General features: G+C 42.5%; 1 protein-coding gene across 4 annotated transcripts in view; it reads left to right on the top strand.

Annotated features, from left to right (window-relative positions):
* PTK2 (protein tyrosine kinase 2) overlaps positions 1–20918 on the top strand; it is a 268019-nt gene that overhangs the window by 78180 nt on the left and 168921 nt on the right. For all 4 annotated transcript variants that reach the window (XM_083360046.1, XM_083360047.1, XM_083360044.1 and 1 more), the window contains one exon: positions 2275–2301. Coding sequence is in view for 2 of the 4 variants with exons in the window: in XM_083360044.1 (XP_083216170.1) it covers positions 2275–2301 (27 nt within the window). In the remaining 2 variants the exon portion in view is untranslated. The remainder of the gene's footprint in view (positions 1–2274; positions 2302–20918) is intronic.

Below are 20918 nucleotides of genomic sequence, written 5' to 3'. Positions count from 1 at the left end.
TTACTAGAAAACAGTTGTAGGTCATTGAGGCCACTGCTTTTTCTTTGGCAGCACATCCAGAGTCTCAGCAAGCTCTGGAAAGAAAATATTGTAACCCCTTTTCCTGTTGGGTCGTAGAACTCATGAATACGCTTCAGTCAATACCTTCCAGGGTTTCTGTTGGCTTTGTAAATATGTTTCTTTTTATTATGTCTTATTTTTAGGCTAGAGTTGATGCATCAGGTGTACAACGTGAGAAGTGTTAACTCAAACAGACAGAGTATAAAATCAGACAGAGTATAAAGTCACATTAAAATTGCAATAAAATACAATTATAACTAAAGATGGGGAGGAAAGGCATGACGAATTGCGTGAAAATTCTTCATGCCTTTCCTCCCCATCTTTAGTTATAATTGTATTTTATTGCAATTTTAATGTGATTTTATACTCTGTCTGTCTATGGTTTAATTCGCCTTGCAGCGAGATGAATTATAAACATTTAATAAAAATGAACAAGTAAATTTAGAAAATGTGAGCCCCACCAAAATTCATGAAAATGCCTGTTTTTCAGTGAATAAGATATTGATTATAGTTGCATTTCCATATGCCTTCTCATCCCTTTCAGATTTAAAGGTGTTTTTTTAACTAGCATTTTAATCTGAATTAAGTATCGAATTGTATTACTTTGAGTAATTCAGTTACTTGAATCAATCTTCAAGTAATCAAGTAATAATTACCTGATAAAGTAATCAGATAATTCATATGAAATAATGCAGCCAAGTAATCAAACAATTACTTGAATCAAGTTGCATTATTTGAATTACTTTATGTATTCCATGCCACAATGACCACTCTACTTAAATATACAAGGATGCTAACAAGACGTATTGCAATAATAAATGAAAATGTCTGACCTCTGTGATTGCCAACAAGGGTTTTGCCACCAAGTACTAAGTCATGTTTTGCGAAGGGGTGAAATACTTATTTCACTCATTAAAATGCAAATCAATTTATAACTTTTGAAATGCATTTTTCTGGATTTTTTTTGCTGTTACTGTCTCTCACTGTTAAAGTAAACCTACCGTTAAAATTACAGGCTGATCATTTCTTTATCAGTGGGCAAACGTACAAAATCAGCAGGGGATCAAATACTTTTTTCCCCTCACTGTACTTGGAGAGGCTTCAGTAAATGGACAAAAATGCCAAATCCAGTCTAAACATCTGGCTGAGTATGTAACCATAATAATAATATCCCCCATATCTATAATTCAAGGCAGCAAATATATCTATTATTCCTCCCTCTTTATTTCCCCATTACAAAAACACTGTAAGGTGGATTGGATTGACAGAGGGTCACTGGCCAGTTTGATTTGGTATTGGAGCTGACAAGCCAATTTTATGCATTTTATATATACTGCTCAAAAAAATAAAGGGAATACTTAAACAACACAATGTACTGTATTTAATAGTAGGATGTCTTATCTTGTGTTCCCTTTATTTTTTTGAGCAGTATATTTAGTCTGCTATGATTTTGATTTATTGTCCAATTATTATAGATAAGGTAAAGGTAAAGGTTCCCCCGCACATGCGTGCTAGTCGTTTCCAACTCTAGGGGCCGGTGCTCATCTCCGTTTCAAAACCGAAGAGACAGCACTTGTCCGAGGACGTCTCCGTGGTCATGTGGCCGGCATGACTAGACGCCAAAGGCGCACGGAACGCTGTTACCTTCCCACCGTAGCGGTCCCTATTTTTCTACTTGCATTTTTACGTGCTTTCGAACTGCTAGGTTGGCAGAAGCTGGGACGAGAAACAGGCGCTCACTCTGTTATGCGGCACTCGGGATTTGACCCGCCAAACTGCCGACCTTCTGATCGACAAGCTCAACGTCCTAACCCAATTAGCCACTGCGTCCCTTTTTTATCTATATTTGTTATTTTCTTGATAATTAGAAAATAACAAAGGTGAAAGTATTTAAATATTTCAAGGATTAATATTTAACAATATATTGTATTTTTAAGTATAATATATGAAATTAATATGACATATTGAACATGCATCTCATAAGCATAGTAAAATACGAGCATATGGAAAAGGTAGAATTTACATTGGCATGTCGTCTTAATTCCTAAATACTGTATTCAAATATATTATAATCGCAGCCTTATTAAATGGACTATTGACCTAACTGCGAAAACTGTTAAATAGGACATGAGAATGTTCAAGAAAAATTACAGCATTTCCAATTTTTGAATTGAATCCAGATTAAACTGATGTGTTTTATTATTATTATTGCAGATCTATCCAGGCTTTCCTTTTCGGCAGGTAAGTGATTTTTTTTTAATAATTTGTAATTCCAGTAAATGGCACTTGTTATTTGCTAGGTATCAAATTATGATGCAGAATAGAAAGTTTTTCCTTTTGTTTCCTTTGTTTTAGGCAGGAAGTAAGCAGAATTTTTCTTTATAATATTTTGTTAAGTTTTCTACATTTACAATCCGTAAGTGCTTCGTAAACAACGTGTTGCCTGGGTTCATTTCTTTTATTTAATAATACACATTAAATTCCTATTCTCTGCCCTGTTTTTCCAGCCATTGATAAAATACATCCCATATTTGAAAATACTTCTCTTTTTCTTTAATCTTCAGTGTAAGTCTATCCATTTCTTCACAGTCCAGTCTTTTCTTGATTATCTCTTCTTCAGATGGTGTTTCTCCATTTTTGCAGTACTGAGCAAATACAATTCTTGCTGCTGTTAATACATGCAACATTAAATATACACTTTCTTTATCATATTTTTCTGATGTTATACCTAATAAAAATAATTCCGATTTAAAATACACGTCTTTTCTTAACATCTTTTCTAGCCAAATAAGTATTTTTGTCCGAAATTTCTTTGCTTTAGGGCACGTCCACTAAAGATGATGGTACATGCCTGGTTTTTGATTCCAACAGTTACTAGACATGTTTTTAAACATTTTTGCCAATCTTGCAGGTGATAAGTGCCATCTATAAAACATTTTATGTACATTTTCTTTATAAGCAGTTGCCATTGTCAATTTATAATTTCTTTCCTAAAGATTTTGCCATTTTTCTAATTCTATATTGTGCCCAAATTTTTTTGCCCATGTTATCATTGTTTCTTTCACTTCTTCCATTTTTAAATTTAATAGAAAATTATACAATTTCTTAATCTACTTTTCATCTTAAGTCAACAATACCTGATCAAACATTGTCTGGTCTTTATAAAAACCACGTATTCTAGCATCTTTCTCATATCTCAGTTGTATTTGCAATTGAGGCCACCATGATAAATCAGTACCCTGATCTTCCAACTCTTGTTTAGATTTTAATTTCCCTTCAGTATTCAAAATATCTTTATAGGTTACAATTTTCTCAAAATTAGTTAAGTTTGGGTGAACAAAAGCTCCCATCGTTGAAGGCCATCCTGGTATTTTCATATAAATTTTACCTTTTATCATTTCCCATACTAAAATTAATGTGTTTCTTTCTTAGTGATTTTGGAAGTATCTATGAATTTTATTCTTCCCATACCATAGAAAAGCATGGCATCCTAGTTATAAATCGTGTCCTTCCAAGTGTAATAATCTTTTATGTCTAAGGGTTATCCATTCTTTTAGCCATATTAAACACATGCTTGGTAGTATAAGACCCAATTCGGTAAACCAAATCCTCCATTTTCTTTAGATTCTTGTAACATTTTTAATCTAATTCCCTTGCCAAATAAATTTCAAAATCAGTATGTTTAAATCGTCAAATAATTTTTTCTCTATTTTGGGGGGGTATTGTTTGAAATAGGAATTTTGGTAAAATATCATTTAACAGTAGCTATTCTTCCTAACATTGATAGTTGTAAATTTTTCCATTTTTCCAAATCCAGTTTTATTTGATTTAATTTTAATTTAATTTAATTTAATAACATTTATATACCGCCCTTCTCCCTGAGGACTCAGGGCGGTTCACAGGGCAGAATAAAATACCAAATACAAACATTAAAAAGAGATTAAACGGTTGCCCTAGTTAAAACAATAGGAGTACAATTCTAAAAACCCCAGGATAAAATTAAGAGACCAAAGATAAAACAACCCCACCGATCCCCATCAGGCTAGGCCAGCTTGTACAAACAAAAACGTCTTGAGATCGCGACGAAAGGAGCGAAGGTCGGGCGCCATCGGAGCTCTACCGGTAGCTGATTCCACAGCTCCGGAGCGCCCACAGAGAAGGATCTCCCCCTGGGGGCCACCAATCGACATTCTCTGATCGGTGGCACCCTGAGGAGGCCCTCTCTGTGGGAACGCACAGGGCGCAGGGAGCTTGATGCCGGCAGCAGATGTTCCCTAAGGTACTCCGGCCTCATGCCATGGAGGGCTTTAAACACCATTACCAGTACCTTGAATCTCACCCGGAAGACAACTAGCAACCAATGCAGCTCACGGAGCAGAGGTGTAACGTGGGAGTATCGAGAGACTCCCAACACAACTCTCGCGGCTGCATTCTGTACCAGTTGGAGCTTCCGGGTGGTCCTCAAGGGAAGCCCCATGTAGAGAGCGTTGCAGTAGTCCAGACGAGAGGACACGAGCGCATGAGTGACCGTGCACAAATCATCCCGGCTAAGATAGGGCCGCAACTGGCGCACCAGGCGAACCTGGGCGAAGGCCCCCCTAGTCACAGCTCCTATATGGTCTTCCAAGGTGAGCCATGAATCTAGGAGGACTCCCAAGTTGCGAGCCCTATCTACGGGGGGTAATAGTTCACCCCCCATAGCCAGAGGTGGAATGTCCGAATAGACCCGGGATGAAGGGATGCAAAGCCACTCAGTCTTGTCGGGGTTGAGTTGAAGTCTGTTCCTCCCCATCCAGACCCGAACCGCCTCCAGGCAACGGGACATCACGTTGAGGGCATCACTGGGGTGGTTTGGGGTCGAAAAGAAAAGTTGGGTATCATCAGCGTACTGATGATACCCAACTCCAAAGCCACGAATGATCTCACCCAGCGGTTTCATGTAGATGTTGAACAGGAGAGGCGAGAGGACCGACCCCTGAGGAACTCCACAAATGAGAGACCTCGCGGTCGACCTCTGCCCCCCTGCCAACACCGACTGCGAACGTCCCTGGAGATAGGAGGAGAACCACTGTAAAACCGTGCCTCCCACTCCCAGTCCCCTGAGACGCCGCAGCAAGATACCATGGTCGATGGTATCGAAAGCCGCCGAGAGGTCTAATAGGACTAGAACAGAGGAATGCCCCCTGTCCCGAGCCCTCCAGAGATCATTCACCAGCGCGACCAATGCCGTCTCCGTGCTGTGCACGGGCCTGAAACCCGATTGGTACGGGTCTAGATAATCCGCTTCATCCAGGACCAGAGGGAGCTGATGCGCCACCACACTCTCAACAACCTTCGCAAGAAAGCGAAGGTTGGAGACCGGACGAAAGTTGTTCAATACAGCTGGGTCCAAGGCAGGCTTCTTGAGGAGAGGCCTCACCACCGCCTCCTTCAAGACGGCGGGGAAGATACCCTCACTCAGAGAACTGATATAACTGCCTGGAACCAGCTGCGTGTCCTCTCCCGGGCTGCATAGACCAGCCAGGAAGGGCACGGGTCCAATAAACATGTGGTGGTGCTCAGCCTCCCCATGATCCTGTCCACTTCCTCCGGAGTCACAGAATCAAACTCCTCCCAGGTGATATCGACAAGACCGCCCGTGTCCTGATCGTTAGACTCTGCCCAGTCAGAGTCCAGACCGGTCCGAATCCGAGCGATTTTGTCCGACAGATGTTGGTTAAACTCCTCGGCACGACCCTGCAAGGGATCCTCCCTCACCTCCTGATTTAGGAGGGAGCGAGTCACCCTAAACAGGGCGGCCGGGCGATTATCTGCGGACGCGATAAGGGTGGCGAAGTGGTTAGACCTCGCCTCCCTTATCGCAGCGAGATAAGACCTAATGTAGGCTCTTAGTCGCAATCGGTCGGATTCGGATCGGCTGGACCTCCAACCGCTCTCTAGGCCCCGTCTCCGACGCTTCATCTCCCGGAGCTCCGCAGAGAACCATGGAGCTCGACGGGATCTGCACCGGGTCAGGGGCCGCAGGGGTACAACTCGGTCAAGAGCCTCAGTGGCCGTCCTTTCCCAGGCTTCCACTAAGGCATCTGCCGAGCTGTGAGCAAGGGAGGCAGGTGGGGACCCCAGCGCCGCCTGGAACCTCTGGGGGTCCATTAAGCGTCTGGGGCGGTACCATTTAATTGGTTCCAGACACCCACGGCGGGGGGTGGCAAAACGGAAGACCAGCCGCAGGAGATGATGATCGGTCCATGACAGGGGCATAATAATTGGAGAGCCCCCACCAAGATCATCTAACCACCGTCCAGACAAGAAAACTAGGTCAAGGGTGTGGCCTCCTTCATGAGTCGGTCCCAAAATTACTTGCGTCAGGTCCATGGCCGTCATGGAAGCCATGAACTCCCGAGCCAACTCAGATGATCCTCCCAGCGATGGTAGGTTGAAGTCCCCCAAAACTATAAGTTTCGGGAACTCAACCACCAGCCCAGAGAGGACATCGAGCAGCTCAGGCAGGGCTGCTGCTGCGTGACTAGGCGAAAGGTACACCAGCAGCAAGCCCAACTGCGCACCAGGGCCGCATCTCAAAAAGAGAGACTCACACCCGACTATCTGGGGAACGGTGGCCTCCCGTGGACACAAGGTCTCCCTCATAACAACAGCCACTCCCCCACCCCTACCCTGAGCCCGAGGCCGGTGCAGCACCCGGAAACTTGGTGGGCAAAGATCAACCAGAGGAATGCCGCCCTCTGGGCCCAACCAAGTTTCCGTGATGCAAGCCAGGTCCGCCTGCTCACCCTCGACCAAGTCACGGACGAGAGGAGCCTTGTTAGCGACCGACCTGGCATTCAAGTACACCAGCCGGAGCTCAGGAGGCTGCACGTCCTCACTCCCGGGACCTCGGGGCGGAACCAGAGGGTCGGAGTGCCTCACCGCTTGTAAGCAGCGGAGAGGCCTTCCCTGAGATCGATACGGCCCTCTGTTCCTACACCTGCTGCCATTCCCTATCGTCGTGGGGATGGATAGTCCCACGACTGGCCCTGGAGCCCCAGAAGCAGCCGACCCCCGCTCCTCCCCCCCGCGATCCGCCTCAGCACTAGCCTGAACAGAGGTAGTTGGACTGCCCCCCTCGTCCGAACAACCAAGAAAAGAACCCTCCCTCCTCCCTAACCCCCAAAAAATTTTTGACAAAAAGCAAACCAAGGACCTCTTATTAGGTTTACGTCGGAGGCCCATAACCGTGCCCAGCCATCTCTCAGGATCCCAATAAATGGGCCCTTCCTCGAGATTGTACTCGGCTGGAAAGGCGGGCCGCCTCCAGGATGGGGGAGCACCCCTATATAGTTTTATATAGTGGTTTTCTTTTATTTTTGCACATCTTGCTGTTAGATATATTCCCAAATATTTAACTATCTGGAGATCTATTTTTCCTAACAGTTGTTTTTTCTATTTATCTGTAAGATCCTTAACTATAAGTTTAGTTTTTTCCTCTGTTTATCTTCAATCCTGCTACTTCTCCAAATTCTTCTATCCTTTTCAATCAGAGGAAACAAAAGATGGAGGAAATAAAGGAAGAATATCAAAGACTGGTGCAGGCAAATAAAAACTTGGAAGATTCAGTGGCAGTACGGGAAATGGAAAAGGCATTCCATTTCTTAAGATTTCAGAATATACCTGAAAACAAGGGAGAAGATCTTACAGAACAGATGACAGAACTGTTACCGGAAGCGTTAGAAAGTGGGAAACGAGAAATGAAAAGAGAAATTGATCAAATATTTAGAATTAACTCAAGTTACGCAAGGAGATATAAAGTGCCCAGGGAGGTACATGTTAGATTTGTGAAGAAATCCATAAAGGACGAAATATTGAGAAGAGTGAGGGATGATCCACTGCAATATAGAGAAAAGGAAATTGTGGTTTTGAAACAGATCCCTAGGAGGATAAGAGATTCACAAAAACAATATCAATTTTTGACTACCAAATTAATCGAAAAAGGAGTGAATTTTAGATGGCTGGAGGGGATTTTAATTAACTGGGACACTAAAAGGTACAAATTGGACTCCCATCTTTAAGGCAGCAGAATTTTATGACAGACATAGAATTTTTTTTTGAAGGAAAGATTCGAGAATCCCAAACAGATAGTGAATTTAGAAAACAGGAAGAGTCAACAACAGAAGAGGTGGCTATATGAAGAGAAAAAGAAGAAATAGAACTATAGACCGAGAAGGAAGGACAATGGCAAGTGAGCAGAGACAGAGAAGAATAGAATAGAATAGAATAGAATAGAATAGAATAGAATAGAATAGAATAGAATAGAATAGAATAGAATAGAATAGAATAGAATAGAATAGAATAGAATAGGGTTGGAAGGGACCTTGGAGGTCTTCTAGTCCAGCCCCTGCTCCAGCAGGAGATCCTATACCATTGCAGACAAGTGACTGTCTAGTCTCTTCTTAAAAACCTCCAGTAATGGAGCGCCCACGATTTCTGGGGGTAAGCTATCCCACTGGTTAATTACAGTTGCAGAATGAAGTTGGAAGGGACCTTGGAGGTCTTCTAGTCCAGCCCCCTGCTCCAGCAGGAGATCCTATACCATTTCAGACAGGTGAATGTCCAGTCTCTTCTTAAAAGCCTCCAGTGATGGAGCACCCACAGCTTCTAAAGACAAGCTGTTCTATTGATTAATTGTCCTCCCTGTTAGGAAGTTTCTCCTTAATTCCAGGTTGCTTCTCTCTTTGGTCAGATTCCAACAGTTGTTTCTCGTCCTTCCCTCTGGTGCTCTGGTGAACAACCTGGCCCCCTCTGCCTTGTGGCAGCCCCTCAGATACTGGAATAACTGCTATCGTGTCTCCCCTATTTCTTCTTTTCTTTAGACTAGCGACTAGCCAGACGCAAGTCCTGCAGCCATTCTTCGTATGTTTTACTCTCCAGGCTATTGATTTTTCTAGTTATATGTGTGTGTATGTGGGTATATGCATAATGGTATTTTTTTTAGAGCTGAATGCAACGAAATTTCATTTTAATGTACCGGTATACTGATTATACAGTAGTGTAGATTTAAAGTGACAATAAAGTTTTTATTCTATACTTTGTTTCATAGGAAATGAACAAGCTCTGCTTTATTAGTGACTTCTGCACTGTCTAATCCAGTAAATATTTGACAAATATCTCTTTAATAGATTTGTGAACATTCAAAACATTCTCTTCGTAAAGTAATTTCAAGGGTAGTCTAAAATTCCAGATTTTACTCAGATTATTTGTTCTAACCGCACAGCCTGAAGACCAGGCCCGAACTACTTGATGCTCTCTTTTAATTCTCCTGCGCGTGTTTGCCAGACTTACGTTGAACATTTCCTTTCCTTTCCTTTCCTTCTATGTGGGAATCAATATATTAAAAGGAATTCTATCAGTGCTCCTTAGCCATAGAAGAAGGCAGTTGACAATTGGATTAAGTATAGATGCCATTTTCTTTTGGTTGCTGTCTGATGATGGGTAATCCTGAACTTTTCCTTTCGTCTTTGATTGCATAGTTGAACCTTTTTTTTGTAGCGATGATTGAGTGTGTGCCATCGAATGCGTTGTGTTATTAGGTAGCTTGTTAAAACCGTCACATAAGGGAGCTGGCCTACATTTCTCTAATCTCTGTCACAGCTTTGATGTTTTTGCCGCTTACTTTGCTCTTGCTTTTTAATTGAGGCCATGAGTATGTGACTCGACGATTTGAGAGTGCAAATCACTGGGGCTTCTCGAGTCAAGTTGCTCAAATTCTATACATGGATTTGAAGTATCTTCATCACTGTATAAAATGCCTACACCCAGCCACCCCTAATTAGGCCAGTATAGTATGCGCTGGAGAGGAGAGGATTTTTAATTGGATGCACAGCTCCGTTTCAGCATATGAGCTGTTATGCTCAAGATAAGAATGGATTAATCAGGAGTAATCTCACAGGTGATTTTATTTCTGTCATCACCATGGAAAACAGATTTTTAAGGTATTGCACCCTTTCATTCCTAAACTTGCTTTCCATAATCACAGCAGAATGCTTGAAATGTTATTCTTATGCACCACTCTTTGATACATTTAACTTTAATTTTAATTGCATGTCTTGGAAAAACTCATCAAAAGTGATTTTCACCACTCGGTCAAGTGAGTCAAGAGCATGAGAAATGGTTTTTTGCTGCTGTTAGAAAGGCTGCACGGTGCCATTAGATTTGATTCACTTTTGTGTCCTGTCACAGTTAGGAATTTTGCACGGGGAAGTATTGCAGAAAGGGTGAATATGTGTTAGGAGTTGGGAGATCCCACTATTCCTGTCACAATTGCTTTAGCCACACAGAAGTGACAGTACTCCTACTTTGAACCTGTTTGTCTGTGTGTGGGGGTCAACCTATTGTCCAAAGCACCAGAAGGCAGAAGAAGAAGCAACGGATGGAAACTAATCAAGGAGAGAAGCAACCTAGAACTAAAGAGAAACTTTCTGACAGTTAGAACAGTTAATCAGTGGAACTACCTGCCTCCAGAAGTTGTGAATGCTCCAACACTGGAAGTTTTTAAGAAGAGACTGGACAGCCATTTGTCTGAAATGGGATAGGGTTTCCTGCCTGAGCAGGGGGTTGGACTAGATGACCTCCAAAGTCCTGTCCAACTTATTATTATTATTATTATTATTATTATTATTATTATTATTATTATTATTATTATTATTATTATTAACAACAACCACAAAAGGCAACACAGGCAGTCCTTGTTTAACAACCACGTGTTCAGTGTTCTCTTGAAGTTACGAGCGTGCTGAGTGAGGATGGGTTCTCAGGATGGGTCCTTGTAGTTAGGGCTGTAACTGCATCCGTTTCAGTGACATGGTTGCTTGCAATTTGGGTGCTTGGCAGCCCTTTTGCAGTTACAATTTTGCTTTGCCTCGTGGTCACGTGATCAGCATTTGCTAACTTCACTGCTGACTTCCAACGAACAAGTCAGTGGGGAAGCCAGCAGAAGGCTGCAGAGGGTAATCATGTGACGTCGCAACTGGGCAGCTGGGATCGCTGCAAATGCCGTTGTAAATCGGTGCGGTCACGTGATGTCCTCTTTTACGATGGCTTTGCTTAGTGAGGCCCAATTACCACCATTAAGTGAGGAGTATCTGTGGTACTACAGGTGTGTGTGAATATGTATGCATAAGTCAAGTGATTTTTCTACAGCTACATTTAATGAAGTGTTTATGTATAACGTACACTTGATCAGGGTGGAGTCACAAATCAGATATCTGCAGGCATACTAAAAACATCGGACTTCAGTATTGCTTATTTTATTGCTTCCAAGACTGTTCTTTCATCCTTTTTGTTTCTCAAATTGTGGCTCTAAAGACAAGGGTTTGAGATGTTTCTCCAGATTGCTGAAAGCCGAAACCCTCACGTATGTTTGTACAGACATCTCCACGCAACATTTCAAGGGACATCCTCTCAATTATTTGCTTTTTATTGAGAGATTAATTAATGAGGGGTAGGATTTTTGTATCTCTCCAAGTGGCTGAGAGGAATTGAAGCATAGTATATCTGTAGTAGGTGTATGTTACAGAAGGCTGCTATATTAAGATCAGGAAGCTCTTATTTGCTCCTTTTGTTGTAGTAGTAGTAGTAGTAGCAGCTGTAGACTTTATTGTCATTTCAACAATATACAGTACAGTACACAGTGAAACGAAACAGCGTTTCCCCAGCACCAAGGTGCTACATCAGACAACACGAATCAAAAAAAGAACAGAAGACAAACTACACATAACTCTAAACTAAAAACTTTAAAAAAAACTACAAATACAAGTATTTATAGTTCCAGTTTCTTCGTGTTGAGAATTCTAATGGCTTGTAGGAAGAAACTGTTACACAATCTGGATGTCCGAGCCCGAATGCTACTGTAATGTACTGTACTGTAATATTGGTCCAGCCAATATTAATTATTAACACAAAATAGATTGTTTTACCACTACAGAATGTACCTTTGGAATAGTCAACTAAAAACCTCTATATTTTATCTGTTGCCTTTTCAATTTAAGGGTATATTCTTTATTTAAAGAAAAGCACACTTTGCAGTTCTGTTGTACTTCAGTCTTTGATTCATCACAAAAATGTATGCAGGAGTTTTTATTGGAACATTTCAGTTTGGATGAAATGGTGCAACAAATGGACCTCAAAATTGTTTTGTGTGTGCACGCAGACCTGTTTTATTCGCAGATTGTGAAGGTGGTTTCATTCATTAACATATTTTAATGTTGTATTTACTTCCCAGCAAGTTCTGTAGTAAAGTTTAATTTGTGAAGACTTAAATGTAAACAGCCTCCATTCCCCCCCTGGCTATTTTCTTGCATTCTTTGGTAAGAAGCGCAAGATGAGAGAAATATATGTGCTACTGTAAGTATGACATTTGCTCTCTTTTCCTTTTCAAGGACTTTGAAACTCCTCAAAAGGAACTTGACACCAAATAATCTTGTTCACTCCTCTCGGTTCTGGGGACCAGGGACTAATAAACTAGAACAGATGTCATCCATCATATCTGTCTTCTGTTTTATGCCAATGTGTAAATTATAATTCCAGGGTAGTCTGTGATTGACTGAAGTTAAATACTGTAATAATAAATATTACAGTGTAATGTTTTTCAGTAGGAAGACATGGAAATTTAAGCTTTATCACATGGAAAACAGTGTCCTGTCTGCTTTATTTACAGATGGGTTAGGCTGGGCAAACAGTTGATTTTATTCATTTTTTGTTGTTCTTGTTAAATAAAGCAGTTTTGCCTTTACTGTGGCATGAAAGAATAGAATTTCACAATGACTTGATATCAGTACTCAATTCATTAAAAAATAATACACGACACTGAGCAGTAAAAAATCTTTACACACAATACTGTGAGCAAACCAAAGTCTAACCCTAACGTGGTGTATTAATGGGAACAGATTGCTTCTAGCTGTTAGTTGTTATGATTTTTATGTTGTGAATAATTAAGTAGCATATTCAATAAATCGGGTCCCTAACCTGTGGGCTACAGCCCACTATGAGGCCGAGGCCGCTTGGCCACCGGGCCGCGTGAATAGATGGCCAGTGCACTTGCACACGCGCTAGCGCCGCCCTGACCATCCCACCATTGCTAGCGCTGCCCTGCCCCCAAGTGAATTTAATGTCATAAAACATAATAAGCTTTCCAAATATAAAAAAATAGGACATCAGATTAAACTGAAACTGTACATTCATGAACCTCTCTGTGTTACTATTAGCTATTATGCTAATTGTTATTTGAAGTACTTTGAACGTAGAACTTGCAGGAAAAATTAGCATCTAATTTCTGCAGTGACGTGAGTGACATTGTGGTGTCTGTGTCTAATAATGTTTTTCCTGCTGGTTTTTAAATTACTCTTAAGAAGTTTAAATGAAAGCTGGCTCATTAATAGGGATGAATGAAATAGTAAAATCACATTTATTTTGCCCAAAAGCCTGCCATGCAGAAAGTATTTCAGCAGAAAGTATTATAGTTTCTTAAAACCGCCAGAAACGATCTCCCAGAGACAGTTACATAAAGTATTATCTGGGCTGATACTTTAATATTATCTGCTACTCATGTGTAAAAATTCTTCAGTCGAGATAACTTTTGATAACAGTTAAGATGTTAGCAAGAAGGTGGTATGCTTTGTTGTTGTTAGTTGCAAAGTCGTGTCTGACCCCTCGCGACCCCATGGACAACGTTCCTCCAGGCCTTCCTGTCCTCTACCGCCTTCTGGAGTCCATTTAAGCTCACGCCTTCTGCTTCAGTGACTCCATCCAGCCACCTCATTCTCCATCATCCCCTTCTTCTATTGCCCTCAATCTTTCCCAGCATTAGGCTCTTCTCCAGTGAGTCCTTCCTTCTCATTAGGTGGCCAAAGTATTTGAGTTTCAGCTTCAGGATCTGGCCTTCTAAAGAGCAGTCAGGGTTGATCTCCTCTAGGACTGACCGGTTGGATCGCCTTGCAGTCCAAGGGACTCGCAGGAGTCTTCTCCAGCACCAGAGTTTGAAGGCCTCAATTCTTTGGCGCTAAGCCTTTCTTATAGTCCATACATTGCAACTGGGAAGACCACAGCCTTGACTATACGCGCTTTTGTTGGCAGGGTGATGTCTCTGCTTTTTAGTGTGCTGTCTAGATTTGCCATGGCTTTCCTCTCCAGGAGCAAGCGTCTTTTAATTTCTTGGCTGCAGTCCCTGTCCTGGAGCCCAGGAAAATAAAATCTGTCACTACCTCCATTTCTTCCCCATCTATTTGCCAGGAATGGTACGCTTAGGACATGTGATTGATCTGGATTTTCCCTCTTTCTAATGCTTGTGTTGGCTAGCAGATTCAGAGCAAAGACGGCTGGGGAAGAAATGTATGAAAGATCCACGTTCTCACGTGACTTTGGTTCTGGCTGATGAGAGATAGCCATCATTTGGGCCTTTATGCCCTTTGTCATAATATTATTCAAAACTCTGTGTCTTATTATTAGCTGTTTAGGGTTAGGCAGTCAGTAAATACATAAGGTCTTGGTTGAGAATTCCCAGTAGAGATAGCGCCCTAGATGAAATCCAAAATGTATGTTTTTTCAATCATCCAGGTCATAGTTGTCCCAAGGGGGCTTTTCCAAAATCAGTTGGACTTTCCCTCCTGGTCCATGATCTGAAGAAACGTCTTGGATGAGAAGTGAAACATTTTCAAAGAAAAAAAACAACAACCAAGAAAGTCCTGTTGCCTTTTGGAAAAAAGCACCTTTGGTTTAAAACGTAGGGTTAAACCAGATAATGGTCTTTGTGGCGAACGAGAGTAAAATTCGGAGGTCCAGAGCAATCGTATTCTTTGGATGTTTGTTTGAACGCTTTCATTTACGAGGGATTAAACCTGGCATTAAAATGACTGGTTAAACTGGGTATAGCATGCATGCCTGAACTGAATTCACGAATTCCCACAACAAATTGTGATTTTTCTCTTTCAGCCTTAGCTTATTTAGCTTGGCATACTTCACCGTAGACAGGACAAATTTAGCAATCAACAACAGGCATTGGATTCATTGCTCCATAAAGGGGGGGGGGATAAATGCTAAGTGTACTATAATAAATGTAAAGCTAAGCATATGAGGGTACTTCCCGCAGATTAACAAACTAACGGGTGTGTTCATTTGTAATGAATATATAAGTGATAATACATCTTCTATATGTCAGAAACCGATACTTTCCCAATATTTAATTTACAACTGACGTCTTTTTTCCTCTTCCATTGTTAGCCGGTTTCACACAGCAGCTGGGGAAGAAAATCCCACTGGGGGGGGGACCACGATATTTATGTTTATTATACCATAAACACGGGGCCTCTGCCAAGATGCACCTGCTGTAGCTCTCAATTGTCTCGAATGTAAAACAAATAAAAACGTCTCTGTCCCCATTTTTAACATTCCGCGCTGACAAAATATATTAAAAGTTCTGTTGCCTTCAGAGAAAACTTCCTTTCCTCCTCCCTCTTATCAATTTTTCTGTAGCCATCTCAGTGCTCCGTTGCAGCCCCGAGTTTTTCCAAGTTCTGATTATATTTTATTTTATTTTATTTTATTTTATTTTATTTTATTTTATTTTATTTTATTTTATTATTTTATTTACTTATTTTATTTTATTTTATTTTATTATTTTATTTTATTTTATTTTATTTTATTACTTTATTTTATTATTTTATTTTATTTTATTATTTTATTATTTTATTTTATTTTATTATTTTATTTTATTTTATTTTATTTTATTTTATTTTTTTATTTTATTTTATTATTTTATTTATTTTATTTTATTATTTTATTTTATTTTATTTTATTTTATTATTTTATTATTTTATTTTATTATTTTATTTTATTTTGCTCTAAGTGGTTGGTTGCTGCACCATCTGTTAATGATTCTGCTTGGTGAAGGTACTTGACCTCAGGGGCTGGTTGCTGACAAGAACGTGGAACCCAGAATGGTTCAGAAAAGTAATTGGGTGTCTTACCTCAATTCAGTCGGGTATAATCAGTAATTGTGAGGTAGCAGCTGTTCCCCTGCGCACACGAGGCACTCACAAAGTTTGCTTTCAGAAACTGATGAGATTTTAAAAAGCCCCAAATAGAGATTATAGGAATTTCATGAGCTAACACCGCTAATAAATAGAAGTGTAATGATGTTGCCGTGCTTTGCTTAATTCAAATGTATATTGTATATAGGACATGATTCATCACGCCTCCATCACTGGAAATTTTTAAGAAGAGACAGGACAATTACCTGTCTGAGATGCTATAGGTTCTCCTGCTTTTGAGCAGGGGGCTGAACTAGAAGACCTCCAAGGTCCCTTCCAGCTCTGTTCTATGATTCAGACCTTCCCTGATTGGACTGTCAGAAGTTCAGTTACAGATATAACCAGGATTGGATGTAAAATGTTGGAACTGCAAGGATCTTTTTAAAGTGAGATTGTGGCTTAATTCAGATTCCTCCAGATGTGTTGGATTGACGATGTTGGGAAATACTGTGTGATACATCTGGAGGGCTGATTATGTTACCTAGTTTGGATGGAAATGTCATGAAAACAGCCAAGCTCAAAGAGCATCAAGGAGAGCCCGTGTTTCCCTCATTGCCTTTGCTTGTCAGAAGCCGGCTGGGAAGGTCACAGATGGTGACCCTATGACCCCAGGATGCTGCAACCTTCACAACTACATGCCGGTTTCCAAGCGTGTGACATTTGATCAGGTGACCCTGAGGATGCTGTGGCGGTTGTAAGTGTGGAAAACCGGTTGTAAGTTGCTTTTTTTCCAGTGCCCTTGTACCTTTGAACAGTCACTAAATGAATAGTTGTAAGTTGAGGAACTGCCTGCTCCTGTATGCAAATGTGGGTCAGGCACTGTGATTTTTAAAAAGAACTTGCCTCTTGTAGAACCAGATAACAGATTGCAGTGGAAATAGAAGGAGCCACCAGATACTTTAGTAGAATGCAGAGAAATGCTTTGAAAGGGGGAAAGAAGAAGCGGGGTAGGAAGACTGCATCATTGATCAGAGGATAGTTGCACAGTGATTTTGAGACAAGCTAGTTACAGTTACAGAATGGAGTTGGAAGGGCCCTTGGAGGTCTTCTAGTCCAGCTCAAGCAGGAGACCCTTGTTGTGATTCAGTGTCAGCCTGTGATACCGGCAGCTGAGTCGGATGATTCTGAAGAGGAGGAGGAGGGGTTTGGAGAGCCTTTGGTGTCAGAGGGAGGCTCTGATGCACTGAAGGACTCTCAGCCTGGCCCCTCCCATCATGTTCCTCATCAGACTCAGCCATGTGAGCACGAGGTATTGGACGTAGATGATTCACAGCTGGATCTATTCAGGGACGCTAGGAGCAGGAAACAATCCAGCAGAGCAGAACAGAGAAAGGCAATGAGGCAACTCGGTGAGAGGAGGAGAAGGCAATGAGAAGCCACGCCTTGGGACTGCTGATAAAAGGGGAAGGTGTGGGAGGTGCTGGTTGCTGAAGGCAACCGTTTGAAGATCTTCTGCTAGAGTCCTGGTCTGTTATTCCTATTTAACTCTTGTTTGAACTTTTGGTTTAACTCTTGTTTGAACTTTTGATTTCTTTGTAAATAAATTTGGTTGGGTTTTTCCAGCCTGTTGACTATAAAAAGGGGTTGTTCTTATATGTACAATATATTATCCAGCTTGCCAAATTGAAATGCAGTATGGCTTCTAACGGAGTGTAAAAGCTTATAAATATCACAAATTTGTCGAAGCACAAAAAAGCGGAAGTTTGAAACCTATACATGTTTTTACGTTTTGCACATCATAAAAATGTATCATGCTTATTCTTTTCTTAAATATTTGATTGTGACAAAAAAATCAAATGCCCTTTGTGAATGAACTGTTCATTCCCTACCTTGGTTATGCATATGTTCAGGTTTTGTCTGTACCTCTTGGAAAATGACACGGTGAAGAGTTATTTCTTTGAGAGGCTTGGATTCGTTTTAAATGATAAAAGATTGTGAATGTTAAATGATTGTGAGTATTACTTGGGAATCTGTAGGTATCTTTTATGATTTAATAATAATAAAGTTGGAAGGGACCTTGGAGGTGCATCTAATCCAACCCCCTGCTCAGGCAGAAAATCCTACCATTTGAGACAAATGGCTGTCCAGTCTTTTAAAAATTCCCAGTGTTGGAGCATTCACAGCTTCTGGAGGCAGGTTGTTCCTCTGGTTAATTGTTCTGTCAGGAAATTTCTCCTTAGTTCTAGGTTGCTTCTCTCTTTGGTTAGTTTCCATCCTTGCTTCTTGTCCAGGCGCTTTGGAGAACAGCTTGACTCCCTCTTCTTTGGGGCAGCCCCTGAGATACTGGAACACTGCTAACATGTCACCCCACTAGTCCGTCTTTTCATTAAACTACACATACCCAATTCTTCATATGTTTTAGCCTTCAGTCCCCCAATCATCTTTGTTGTTCTTCTCTGCACTCTTTCCAAAGTCTTGACATCTTTTTTTTTTAATATTGTGGTGACCACAACTGGATGCGGTATTCCAAGTGTGGCCTTACCAAGGCATTGTAAAGTGATATTAACACTTCACGTGATCTTGATTCTCTCCCTCTGTTAATGCAGCCTAGCACTATGTTGGCTCTTTTGGCAGCTGCAGCACACGGCTGGCTCATATCTAAGTGATTGTCCACTAGGGCTCCGAGATCCCTCTCACAGTTACTACTATTGAGCAAGGAAGCCCCTCTACTTTACCTGTGTATATGGTCTTTCTTGTGATGGTCATGCAGCGATGTTAGCGATCAGGACTCAAGTTCTGACCCTTTTGTATTTGGGTTATTTGTGGTGCCCTCTCCCCGGGCACCCTGTCCTCCCGTCTGCTGCTGCTCTCATGCTGATCATGACTCCTGTTGGGCAGAGATAAGCCACCGTTTCCCATGTTCGGGTGTCTCCTACATTAGATGAATGTCAGATGGGGCTGCCTTTTGAAGATCGGTCTAAGACAGCGTTACCACCAGAGAGCAAGGGAACGAATAACGAATTCCTCCTCCTTTCCATCGAACGCTGCTAACTCCCAGTCAACGTCAAATACCCATTGGACCCTGTCTACCTCCTCCGAGCCAGCTCCGCCTTCTCTGTGTTGAAGCAGGCAAATTTTCAACCCCGGAAAAGTCGTGAGATTTGTACAGAGAGCTTATCCCCTCCTGGCTGCTGCCTTGAAGGCTGTGAATAGATGCGAATAGATGTTAAGAAGATGCGATGTGAAAGAGATACTACATAAATGGGGATTCACTGCCAGGTCTTTAGAGCGTTCCTTTTTACGCCCGACGCTGGTGGCCAACTTTTACACTTGGAACGTGGATGAATTTTAACCCCAAAGAATGATTTTAGATTTCTAGATACAATGTGTGTGTGTTTGGGGTGGTGGTGGTGGAATCGGATTATTTCCTCAAGCCATTGAGGGAACCTGAATTCTTTCTGGGGTCTCGTTTATGGACTGAATGACCCCGTGCAAATCAGGCATACCACACAGGATGACAGACGGGCTTCTGTTTTGCTGCCTGTTGGGTCTCTCTGCCTGCGATCCTTCCTCATCGCTCACGATCTCAGCAGACCCCTCAGCCCCACTTTTTCTTTTTTTTTTTAAAAGGAAATTTTAAATGTCAGTCTGCTGCATTATCTTAATTTCGGGAATACGTTGGATTCCACATGGCCCCACGCGCTTTCTTGGAAAATAAACATGGCAGGTGGCTGTGTTGTAAAGCTTCATTTGGAAGCGTGGCAGCCAGTGCCAGCCAGGGTGTTGTGAACCATGTGGCCAACATTCTGGCAAATTGGTCTCTCTCCTTCTCCTTCTCCCTCTCCCCTTCCTTCCCTCCTTCCCTCTCTCTCCCCCTCTCCCTCTCCCCCCTTCCTCTCACTCTCTCCCCCTTTCCCTCTCCCTCCATTTCTCTCCCTCCCTCTCCCTCTCCCCCTCCCCCTCTCCCTTCCTCTCTCCCTCCTCCTTTCCCCCTCTCTCCTTCCCTCCCTCCCTCTCTCCGCCTCCTCCCCTCCTTCTCTCCCTCCCTCTCTCTGTTCCCTCCCTTCCTCTCTCTCCCCCTCTCCCTTTCCCCTCTCCCCTCCCTCCCCCTCCCTCCCTCCCTTTTTCTCTCTCTCCCTCCCCCGTTCCCCCTCTCTCCTTCCCTCCCTCCCTTCCTCTCTCTCCCCCTCCCCCTTTCCCCTCTCTCCTTCCCTCCTTCCCTCTCTCCCCTTCCTCCCCTCCTTCTCTCCCTCCCTCTCTCTGTTCCCTCCCTTCCTCTCTCTCCCCCTCCCCCTTTCCCCTCTCTCCTTCCCTCCCTCCCCTTCTCCCTTTCCCCCTCCTTCCCTCCCTTTCCCCCTCCCCTCCCTCCCTTTTTCTCTCTCTCCCTCCCCCATTCCCCCTCTCTCCTTCCCTCCCTCCCTTTCTCTCTCCCCGTCCCCCTTTCCCCCTCCCTCCCTTTCCCTCCCCCTTTCCCCCTCCCTCCCTCCCTTCCTCTCTCCCTCCCTCCTTTCCCCCTCTCCTTCCCTCCATCCATCTCTCTCTCTCCCCCTCTCCCCCTCCTCTCCTTCCTCCCCTCCCTCCCTCCTTTCCATCCCTCTCCCCTCCCTCCCTTCCTCTCTCTCTCCCCCTCCCCCTTTCCCCCTCGCTCCTTCCCTCCCTCTCTCTCTCCCCCTCTCCCTCTCCCTTTCCCCCCTCCTTCCCTCCCTTCCCCCCTCCTCTCTCTCTCTCTCTCTCTCTCACACACACACACACACACAGCATAAAAACATTAGCAAAAATAAATACAATTGTGGCTGCATCTGTTTGAAGGCCGTCTGAATTACTATCTTCATTAGCCGTTGGCCA

Source organism: Vipera ursinii (assembly GCF_947247035.1).
Source record: "Vipera ursinii genome assembly, chromosome: 3".
Classification (NCBI taxonomy): domain Eukaryota; kingdom Metazoa; phylum Chordata; class Lepidosauria; order Squamata; family Viperidae; genus Vipera; species Vipera ursinii.
The sequence above is the reverse complement of the archived record's forward strand: the minus strand, read 5'-3'. Positions and strand labels throughout refer to the sequence as shown.